The following is an 11420-nucleotide window of genomic DNA, read 5'->3' as shown; positions in this document are numbered from 1 at the left end:
TGCCCCCTGTATATAGCCTCCACATTGACTCAGTACCGGTACCCCCTGTATATAGCCTCCACATTGACTCAGTACCGGTACCCCCTGTATATAGCCTCCACATTGACTCTGTACCGGTACCCCTGTATATAGCCTCCACATTGACTCAGTACCGGTGCCCCCTGTGTATAGCCTCCACATTGACTCTGTACCGTAATACCCTGTATATAGCCTCCACATTGACTCTGTACCGTAATAGCCTGTATATAGCCTCCACACTGACTCTGTACCGGTACCCCCTGTATATAGCCTCCACATTGACTCTGTACCGGTACCCCTGTATATAGCCTCCACATTGACTCTGTACCAGTACCCCCTGTATATAGCCTCCACATTGACTCTGTACCGGTACCCCCTGTATATAGCCTCCACATTGACTCTGTACCGGTACCCCCTGTATATAGCCTCCACATTGACTCTGTACCGGTGCCCCCTGTATATAGCCTCCACATTGACTCTGTACCGGTACCCCCTGTATATAGCCTCCACATTGACTCTGTACCGGTACCACCTGTATAAAGACTCACTATTGTTATTTACTGCTGCTCTTTAATTATTTGTTACTTTTATTTCATATTATTTACTTATATATTTTTTACTTAACACTTATTTTTATTAAAACTGCATTGTTGGTTAAGGGCTTGTAAGTTTCACGGTAAGGTTCTATTTGACAAATATAATTTGATTGGATTAGAAAAATATTTTCTATTAGCAAAAATATTGTATTTCCAGCTGTTTGAAGCTGCTGTACAAAACCGAACACTGTACAGTCTAAACCACTGAGAATCACTGTACCGTCTAAACCACTGAGAATCACTGTACCGTCTAAACCACTGAGAATCACTGTACCGTCTAAACCACTGAGAATCACTGTACCGTCTAAACCACTGAGAATCACTGTACCGTCTAAACCACTGAGAATCACTGTACCGTCTAAACCACTGAGAATCACTGTACCGTCTAAACCACTGAGAATCACTGTAAGGTCTAAACCACTGAGAATCACTGTAAGGTCTAAACCACTGAGAATCACTGTAAGGTCTAAACCACTGAGAATCACTGTACCGTCTAAACCACTGAGAATCACTGTACCGTCTAAACCACTGAGAATCACTGTACCGTCTAAACCACTGAGAATCACTGTACCGTCTAAACCACTGAGAATCACTGTACCGTCTAAACCACTGAGAATCACTGTACCGTCTAAACCACTGAGAATCACTGTACCGTCTAAACCACTGAGAATCACTGTACCGTCTAAACCACTGAGAATCACTGTACCGTCTAAACCACTGAGAATCACTGTACCGTCTAAACCACTGTGACATTTATTTTAATATAACTAGAAATATTGTATTTCCAGCTGTTTGAAGCTGCTGTACAAAACCAAAAGTAAAAGATGCAAAAACTAAACTTAAGAACGGGAAGCATAGAAATAGTGCATATGGAACATATCAACACTTCTTAGACTTGCTTTAAAATGAGAATGGCAGATCTATAACTCACATATCTATGGTCACGATGCCCAAAAAGTTACATGTTGGAGTATTAAGATTTTGGGGTTAGCCAATCGAATCCTAGTTCTGTGTCTTCTACCTCCAGCCCAGTCTGTCTGCAATTCCATCTCTGTGTTGAGATATCATAGAGTTGTTTCAGAGCTTCCTCTGTTTATCCAAAAACCACAGCGAGAAACACTTCATTTGTCTGGGTAGATGTCAGAAGGAACTGTACTCTCCCCTAGTGGCGGATTGGGTAACTGCAGGGATATTCAATATTAACAGGGAGTCAATTAGTGTAGGGTGAAGTTGCCCCCTAGATGCTGATGGGTATTTCCTCCACGAATGGGCACGGTTAGGATTGGGGTCTGTACCTAGGGAAACTTCCACTCGGAGCGAATAATGTGCCGTTAACCAGTTCAATGCAATATGTGACTGAGAGCTGCTGGCAGGGATTGGCATGGCAGAGATTGGCATAGCAGAGATTGGCATGGCAGATGTCGTCCTGTCTGTCAGAACTTCTGTTTTGCCTGGTGGAGGATGGGTAGGCACAATGAAGACTGACGTGTGTGTGTGTGTGTGTCTCCTCTCCATATGTTTGTCTGTCTCCTCCAGGAGTGCCAGTTTCTCCCAGGTACAGCACAGTAGCAATCTGTTTGTGGGCAGTGACTCGGCGGTGCAGAAGTTCTCCCATGGTTTCTCTCACTGTCTGAACGGGATGGGCGCCCAGCTGCATGGCTTCTACAGCCTGCCCAAACCTGGCAAGCACCAACTGGCCTCTGCGGTCGGGCCCAGGTCCTCCACACGGCCAGACTCCCCCCAGGAGGGCTACGTGCTACCCAGGGGGTACAGCTCTGAGGGGCCCTCAGATCATAGTCGCCTGGGAGACATGGATCAACAGGAGAATGAGGAGGTTGGTGTTCTTTAACTTAGATTATTATTTTATGTTACACTTTACCTTTGACTTATGTTATTTTATTATATTTTATTTAGTTATTCTCACTTTCTCTATCGATTCAATTTCTATTTAATGTGCTTTATTTTAGGGAAACATTTGTTAACAAGCAAAAAGCAAATGAAGTAGATAATAAACAACATAATATGAATTAACAGAAGTTCCAAAATAATAAAGATATTTCAAATGTCATATTATGTTCAAATAGTTAAAGAAAATCATAAATATGGGTTGTATTTAAAATGGTGTTTGTTCTTCATTGGTTGCCCTTTTCTCGTGGCAACAGGTCACAAATCTTGCTGCTGTGATGTCACACTGATATTTCACCCAGTAGATATGGGAGTTTATCAAAACTGGGTTTGTTTTTTAATTCTTTATGGATCTGTGTAATCTGAGGGAAATATGTGTCTCTAATATGGTCATACATTGGGCAGGAGGTTAGGAAGTGCAGCTCAGTTTCCACCTCATTTTGTGGGCAGTGAGCACATAGCCTGTCTTCTCTTGAGAGCCAGGTCTGCCTACGGCAGCCTTTCTCAATAGCAAGGCTATGCTCACTGAGTCTGTACATAGTCAAAGCTTTCCTTAAATTTGGGTCAGTCACAGTGGTCAGGTATTCTGCCACTGTGTACTCTCTGTTTAGGGCCAAAAAGCATTCTAGTTTGCTCTGTTTTTTTGTTAATTCTTTCCAATGTGTCAAGTAATTATCTTTTTGTTTTCTCATGATTTGCTTGGGTCTCTCTCTCTCTCTCTTTTTCTCTCTCTTTTTCTCTCTCTCTATCTATCTATCTCTCTCTATCTCTCAGCTAAGAGAGAGTGGATGCAGCATCAGGCATCAACATGATTTGGTTGGTTCTAACTGTGTTGCTGTCCTGGGGCTCTGTGGGGTGTCTCTCTCTTCTTTACAAAGCTGTACACCTTCAAGACGCCTTGCAACACCCTGGCCACCGGCAACGACCGTAACCACAGTAACGACCGACACAGCAATGACCATAACCACAGCAACGAGCGTAGCAATGACCGGCAGACTGACAACTACGACCTCCCGACCCCGCCCGGATCGTTCTACCAGATCCCCGGACGTTCGATAAGAACCACAACGTGACGCCGTCTGGCTCCGAGTCATCTAGTGGACCCCTCCACGGCCCCCAAGCCCAGCCAGGGGTCAGAGAGCAGGGGCTGTCTGGGGTCACTGCAGAATGGAGAGGTGACCACGACTGTGTCGGTTATACCCAGGAGGAACACTCTGCCTGCCGTGGAGAACAGCAGGTTACATCGAGGTACTACAACTCTCTCCTTCTCTTTATTTAGCTGCTACCTAACCAAGCTACACAGAGGGACTTGTTCTCTCGCTCCTTCTCCCAAACTACTCTCAACTACATCTCTCTCCTTCTACCAAACTACTGTCAACTACATCTCTCTCCTTCTCCCAAACTACTGTCAACTACATCTCTCTCCTTCTGCCAAACTACTGTCAACTACATCTCTCTCCTTCTCCCAAACTACTGTCAACTACATCTCTCTCCTTCTGCCAAACTACTGTCAACTACATCTCTCTCCTTCTCCCAAACTACTGTCAACTACATCTCTCTCCTTCTACCAAACTACTGTCAACTACATCTCTCTCCTTCTCCCAAACTACTGTCAACTACATCTCTCTCCTTCTCCCAAACTACTGTCAACTACATCTCTCTCCTTCTCCCAAACTACTGTCAACTACATCTCTCTCCTTCTACCAGACTACTGTCAACTACATCTCTCTCCTTCTCCCAAACTACTGTCAACTACATCTCTCTCCTTCTACCAAACTACTGTCAACTACATCTCTCTCCTTCTCCCAAACTACTGTCAACTACATCTCTCTCTTCTCCCAAACTACTGTCAACTACATCTCTCTCCTTCTACCAAACTACTGTCAACTACATCTCTCTCCTTCTACCAAACTACTCTCAACTACATCTCTCTCCTTCTACCAAACTACTGTCAACTACATCTCTCTCCTTCTCCCAAACTACTGTCAACTACATCTCTCTCCTTCTCCCAAACTACTGTCAACTACATCTCTCTCCTTCTCCCAAACTACTGTCAACTACATCTCTCTCCTTCTCCCAAACTACTGTCAACTACATCTCTCTCCTTCTACCAAACTACTGTCAACTACATCTCTCTCCTTCTCCCAAACTACTGTCAACTACATCTCTCTCCTTCTACCAAACTACTGTCAACTACATCTCTCTCCTTCTCCCAAACTACTGTCAACTACATCTCTCTCCTTCTACCAAACTACTGTCAACTACATCTCTCTCCTTCTACCAAACTACTCTCAACTACATCTCTCTCCTTCTACCAAACTACTGTCAACTACATCTCTCTCCTTCTCCCAAACTACTGTCAACTACATCTCTCTCCTTCTCCCAAACTACTGTCAACTACATCTCTCTCCTTCTCCCAAACTACTGTCAACTACATCTCTCTCCTTCTCCCAAACTACTGTCAACTACATCTCTCTCCTTCTACCAAACTACTGTCAACTACATCTCTCTCCTTCTCCCAAACTACTGTCAACTACATCTCTCTCCTTCTCCCAAACTACTGTCAACTACATCTCTCTCCTTCTCCCAAACTACTGTCAACTACATCTCTCTCCTTCTCCCAAACTACTGTCAACTACATCTCTCTCCTTCTCCCAAACTACTGTCAACTACATCTCTCTCCTTCTACCAAACTACTGTCAACTACATCTCTCTCCTTCTACCAAACTACTGTCAACTACATCTCTCTCCTTCTCCCAAACTACTGTCAACTACATCTCTCTCCTTCTCCCAAACTACTGTCAACTACATCTCTCTCCTTCTCCCAAACTACTGTCAACTACATCTCTCCTTCTACCAAACTACTGTCAACTACATCTCTCTCCTTCTACCAAACTACTGTCAACTACATCTCTCTCCTTCTCCCCAAACTACTGTCAACTACATCTCTCTCCTTCTCCCAAACTACTGTCAACTACATCTCTCTCCTTCTCCCAAACTACTGTCAACTACATCTCTCTCCTTCTACCAAACTACTGTCAACTACATCTCTCTCCTTCTCCCAAACTACTGTCAACTACATCTCTCTCCTTCTCCCAAACTACTGTCAACTACATCTCTCTCTTCTCCCAAACTACTGTCAACTACATCTCTCTCCTTCTACCAAACTACTGTCAACTACATCTCTCTCCTTCTACCAAACTACTGTCAACTACATCTCTCTCCTTCTGCCAAACTACTGTCAACTACATCTCTCTCCTTCTACCAAACTACTGTCAACTACATCTCTCTCCTTCTCCCAAACTACTGTCAACTACATCTCTCTCCTTCTCCCAAACTACTGTCAACTACATCTCTCTCCTTCTCCCAAACTACTGTCAACTACATCTCTCTCCTTCTACCAGAGGCAAGGATATGCATATTCTTGGTATCATTTGAATGGAAACATTCTGAAGTTTGTGGAAATGTTAATTGAATGTAGGAGAATATAACACAGTAGATCTGGTGGAAGAAAAGAGAAAGAAAGAGCATACATTTTCTGTTTTTTATTGTTGTAGTATCATCTTTCACATGTACTAGAATAGCCACACAGTCAGATAGGATGCTGGGGATCATTATGATGGATAACACCAGAGGGCAACTGTAGGTGTGCAAAGTTTCAGACTGATAACTTCAGGAATGGGTGAGCTACATGACATTTAGCATGAAGTCACCCAGGTGTCCCACACAAGTTGCCCAAATGTACCCAAGTGGCCGAATTGGTGAAATGACCTATAACTATATACAGCAGTGCAAATAACTATACACAACATATCAAAAAGCAATTCTAACACACACACACACACACACACATTTGTTTTTAATGTCTTCATCGACCTGGCCAAGGTTTTCGACTCTGTCAATCACCGCATTCTTATCGGCAGACTCAACAGCCTTGGTTTCTCAAATGACTGCCTCGCCTGGTTTACCAACTACTTCTCAGACAGAGTTCAGTGTCAAATCGGAGGGCCTGTTGTCCGGGCCTCTGGCAGTCTCTATGGGGTGCCACAGGGTTCAATCCTCAGGACGACTCTCTTCTCTGTATACATCAATGATGTCTCTCTTGCTGCTGGTGAGTCTCTGATGCACCTCTACGCAGACGACACCATTCTGTATACTTCTGGCCCTTCTTTGGACACTGTGTTAACTAACCTCCAGACGAGCTTCAATGCCATACAACACTCCTTCCGGGGCCTCCAACTGCTCTTAAACGCTAGTAAAACTAAATGCATGCTCTTCAACCGTTCACTGCCCGCACCCGCCCACCTGACTAGCATCACCACCCTGGACGATTCTGACTTAGAATTTGTGGACAACTACAAATACTTAGGTGTCTGGTTAGACTGTAAACACTCCTTCCAGACTCATATTCAACATCTCCAATCCAAAGTTAAATCTAGAATCAGCTTCCTATTTTGCAACAAAGCCTCCTTCACTCATGCTGCCAAACATACCCTCGTAAAACTGACCATCCTACCGATCCTTGACTTCAGCGATGTAATTTACAAAATAGCCTTCAACACTCTACTCAGCGAATTAGATGCAGTCTATCACAGTGCCATCCGTTTTGTCACTAAAGCCCCATATACTACCCACCACTGCGACCTGTATGCTCTTGTTGGCTGGCCCTCGCTTAATATTCAACCCTCCAGACCCACTGGCTCCAGGTGATCTATAAGTCTTTTCTCGCTTGGTAAAGCCCTGCCTTATCTCAGCTCACTGGTCACCATAGCAACACCCACCCGTAGCACGTGCTCCAGTAGGTATATCTCACTTGTCATCCCCAAAGCCAACACCAACTTTGGCCGCCTTTCCTTCCAGTTCTCTGCTGCCAATGACTGGAATAAATTGAAAAAATCTCTGAATCTGGAGACCCATACCCCCTCTCTAACTTTAAGCATCAGCTGTCAGAGCAGCTTGCCGATTACTGTACCTGTACACAGCCCATCTGTAAATAGCACCTCATCCCCATATTGTTATTTATCTTCTTGCTATTTTGCACCCCAGTATCGCTACTTGCACATCATCATCTGCACATCTATCACTCCAGTGTTAATGCTAAATTGTAATTATTTCACCTCTATGGCCTATTTATTGCCTTACCTCCCTAATCTTCTACATTTGCACACACTGTATATACATTTTTCTATTGTGTTATTGACTGTATGTTGTTTATCTGTAACTCTGTGTTGTTTGTGTCTCACTGCTTTGCTTTATCTTGGCCAGGCCGCAGTTATAAATGAGAACTTGTTCTCAACTGGCCTACCTGGTTAAATAAAGGTGTTCTCAACTGGCCTACCTGGTTAAATAAAGGTGTTCTCAACTGTCCAATGTGTCAAGTAATTATCTTTTTGTTTTCTCATGATTTGGTTAGTTCTAATTGTGTTGCTGTCCTGGGGCTCTGTGGGGTCTGTTTGTGTTTGTAAACAGAGCCCTAGGACCAGCTTGCTTAGGGGTCTCTTCTCCAGGTGCTGGCTTTGTTATTGAAGGTTTGGTAATCACTTCCTTTTAGGTGGTAGTAGATTTGAACGGCTCTTTTCTGGATTTTTATAATTAGAGGGTATCGGCCTAATTCTGCTCTGCATGCATCATTTGATGTTTTATGTTGTAGATGGAGGATATTTTTGCAGAATTCTGCATGCAGAGTCTCAATTTGGTGTTTGTTCCAATATGTGAATTCTTGATTGTTGAGCAGACCTCAGACCTCACAACCATAAAGGACAATGGGTTCTATAATTGATTCAAGTATTTTTAGCCAGATCCTAATTGGTATGTCAAATTTCATAAATTCCTTTTGATGGAAGGCCTCTATTGCCTTGTTTCTCAGATCGTTAAACATTAGACTTCAGATTCTAGCAGGATGAAGGCCGGGTGCTGCAGACTGTTCTAGTGCCCTCGCCAATTCGTTGATATATATGTTGAAGAGGGTGGGGCTTAAGGTGCATCCCTGTCTCACCCCACGGCCTTGTTGAAAAATCTGTTTGTTTTTTTGTTGCCAATTTTAACCGAACACTTGTTGTTTGTGTACATGGATTTTATAATGTTGTATGTTTTTCCTCCAATACCACTTTCCAACCATTTGTATAGCAGACCCTCGGCCAAATTGAGTCAAAAGTTGTTTTTAAATCAACAAAGCATGAGAAGACTTTGCCTTTGTTTTGGTTTGTTTGTTTGTCAATTAGGGTGTGCAAGGTGAATACATGTTCTGTCGTACAGTAATTTGGTAAAAAGCCAATTTGACATTTGCTCTGTACATTGTTTTCATTGAGGAAATGTATGAGTCTGCTGTTAATGACAATGCAGAGGATTTCCCCAAGGTTGATGTTCATGCATATCCCACAGTAGTTATTGGGGTTAAATTTGTCTCCACTTTTGTGGATTGGGGTGATCAGCGCTTGGTTCCAAATATTGGGGAAGATGCCAGAGCTGAGGATGATGTTAAAGAGTTTAAGTTTAGCCAATTAGAATTTGTTGTCTGTATATTTGATAATTTCATTGAAGATATCATCAACACCACAGGCCTTTCGGGTTGGAGGGTTTGTTTGTTGTCCTGTAGTTCATGCAATGTAATTGGAGAATCCAGTGGGTTCTGGTAATCCAGTGGGTTCTGGTAATCCAGTGGGTTCTGGTAATCCAGTGGGGTCTGGTAATCCAGTGGGTTCTGGTAATCCAGTGGGTTCTGGTAGTCTTTAATAGTTGATTCTGAGATTTGTATTTGATCATGTATATGTTTTTGCTGTTTGTTCATTTTTATTGGGCCAAAAATATTCTCTCTCTCTCTCTCTCTCTCTCTCTCTCTCTCTCTGTCATAATGCCTGACCTCTCTCATAATGCCTGGTCTCTCTCTCAAGTCCTGACCTCTCTCTCTCATAATGCCTCAACTCTCTCCTCTCTCTCTGACAATGCCTGGTCTTTCTCAGTCTCACAATTCCTGGTCACAATTCCTGGTCTCTCTCTCTCTCCCCCAATTCCTGGTCTCTCTCATTCATAATGCCTGGCCTCTCTCTCATTCATTATGCCTGGCCTCTCTCACTCTCTGAACACAGTGTGTTTGAGCTGTCGTGTGTGTGTGTGTGTGTGTGTGTGTGTGTGTGTGTGTGTGTGTGTGTGTGTGTGTGTGTGTGTGTGTGTGTGTGTGTGTGTGTGTGTGTGTGTGTGTGTGTGTGTGTTGCTCTGAGCTAGGCCGTCCTGGGCGAAGGCTGGAACAGACACACAGAGACAGGAAGTCAACTTTGACCCCTGTTGCTCTGTGTCTTCGCCCTCCGTCTGTGCTGCCCACTGCCAGGGCCACACTCTCATAAAAGTGTGACTCCCAAATTGCACCCTAATCCCTATATAGTGCTCTACAGTGCCCTATGGGCCCCAGTCAAAATTAGTGTGCTAAATAGGGAATAGGGTGTCATTTGTTAAATGCAGCTGGAGCATCTAATGCATCACAACGTTTGTTCTGTTTTGGAGCAGAAACACAAGTTAGTTTCAAATGGATAACAGAAAAACCGTGTGGGTTTAGATAAACCAAACTCGCCTCTGTTATGTGATGATGAGGATGATAATTCTCCCCTCTCCTCTTCCCTCTCATCTTTCCTCTCCTTTTCCCTCCCTCTCCTCTTCCCCTCTCATTTTTCCTCTCCTTTTCCCTCCCCCTCTCTCCTCTTCCCTCTCCTTTTCCCTCCCTCTCCTCTTCCCTCTCCTTTTCCCTCTCCTCTCCTCTTCCCGCCTCTCCTATTCCCTCTCCTCTTCCCTCTCCTCTTCCCTCTCCTCTTCCCCTCTCCTCTCCTCTTCCCTCTCCTTTCCCTCTCCTCTCCTTTTCCCTCTCCTCTTCCCTCTCCTCTCCTCTCCTCTTCCCTCTCCTCTTTCCTTTCCTCTCCTCTCCTCTTCCCTTACCTCTTCCCTCTCCTCTTCCCTCTCCTCTTCCCTCTCCTTACCTCTTCCCTCTCCTTACCTCTCTCCTCTCCTCTCCTCTCCTCTCCTCTCCTCTCCTCTCCTCTCCTCTCCTCTCCTCTCCTCTCCTCTCCTCTCCTCTCCTCTCCTCTCCTCTCCTCTCCTCTCCTCTCCTCTCCCTCTCCTCTCCTCTCCTCTCCCCTCTCCTCTTCCCTCTCCTCTTCCCTCTCCTTACCTCTTCCCTCTCCTTACCTCTCTCCTCCCTCTCCTCTCCTCTCCTCTCCTCTCCTCTCCTCTCCTCTCCTCTCCTCTCCTCTCCCTCCCTCTCCTCTCCTCTCCTCTCCTCTCCTCTCCTCTCCTCTTCCCTCTCCTCTTTCCTCTCCTCTTTCTCTCCCTCTTCTCTCTCCTCCCCTCTCCTCTCCTCTTCCCTCTCCTCTCCTCTCCTCTCCTCTCTCCTCTCCTCTCCTCTCCTCTCCTCTCCTCTCCTCTCCTCTCCTCCCTCTCCTCTCCTCTCCTCTCCTCTCCCTCTCCACTCCTCTCCTCTCCTCTCCTCTCCTCTCCTCTCCTCTCCTCTCCTCTCCTCTCCTCTCCTCTCCTCTCCTCTCTCCCCAGGGTGTTCATTTGAGACCAGCAGCCATCACCGTCCGATCTATTTCAACAACCAAGGCCAGTCTGTGGAGTGTGTCAACGATGGCTTCAGTTCTTACCTGGTGAGACTTTCAGACAAAAATACTCAACTGTTTATTTATTTTTCCCTCAAGCCTAGTCCTGCTCTAGACAGGATGGTAGGATAACGTCTGGCCACTCTACCATAAAGGCCTGATTGGTGGAGTGCTGCAGAGATGGTTGTCTCTGTCAGGAGCTCTGTCAGAGTGACCATCAGGTTCTTGGTCACCTCCCTGACCAAGGTCCTTCTCCCCCGATTGCTCAGTTTGTCCAGGCAGCCAGCTCTAGGAAGAGTCTTGGTGGTTCCAAACTTCT

General features: G+C 44.9%; 1 protein-coding gene and 1 long non-coding RNA gene across 2 annotated transcripts in view; both read left to right on the top strand.

The window, feature by feature from the left end:
• Positions 1 to 1980: 1980 nt before the first annotated feature.
• The window catches only part of LOC112235607 (GRB2-associated-binding protein 2-like), a 63028-nt gene continuing 53588 nt past the window's right edge, over positions 1981 to 11420 (top strand). The window contains exons 1-4 of the mRNA XM_042294988.1: positions 1981 to 2448; positions 3398 to 3569; positions 3618 to 3767; positions 11052 to 11149. Of these exons, the coding sequence (XP_042150922.1) occupies positions 1996 to 2448; positions 3398 to 3569; positions 3618 to 3767; positions 11052 to 11149 (873 nt within the window). The 5' untranslated portion in view covers positions 1981 to 1995. The remainder of the gene's footprint in view (positions 2449 to 3397; positions 3570 to 3617; positions 3768 to 11051; positions 11150 to 11420) is intronic.
• On the top strand, positions 3633 to 11149 carry LOC121839127. The gene is made up of 2 exons (XR_006078730.1): positions 3633 to 3767; positions 11052 to 11149. It is a non-coding gene; the product is annotated as an uncharacterized LOC121839127 (long non-coding RNA).

Source organism: Oncorhynchus tshawytscha, linkage group LG13, assembly GCF_018296145.1.
Source record: "Oncorhynchus tshawytscha isolate Ot180627B linkage group LG13, Otsh_v2.0, whole genome shotgun sequence".
NCBI classification, from domain to species: Eukaryota; Metazoa; Chordata; class Actinopteri; order Salmoniformes; family Salmonidae; genus Oncorhynchus; species Oncorhynchus tshawytscha.
Note: the sequence above shows the minus strand (reverse complement) of the source record. Positions and strands in the feature narration are given on the sequence as shown.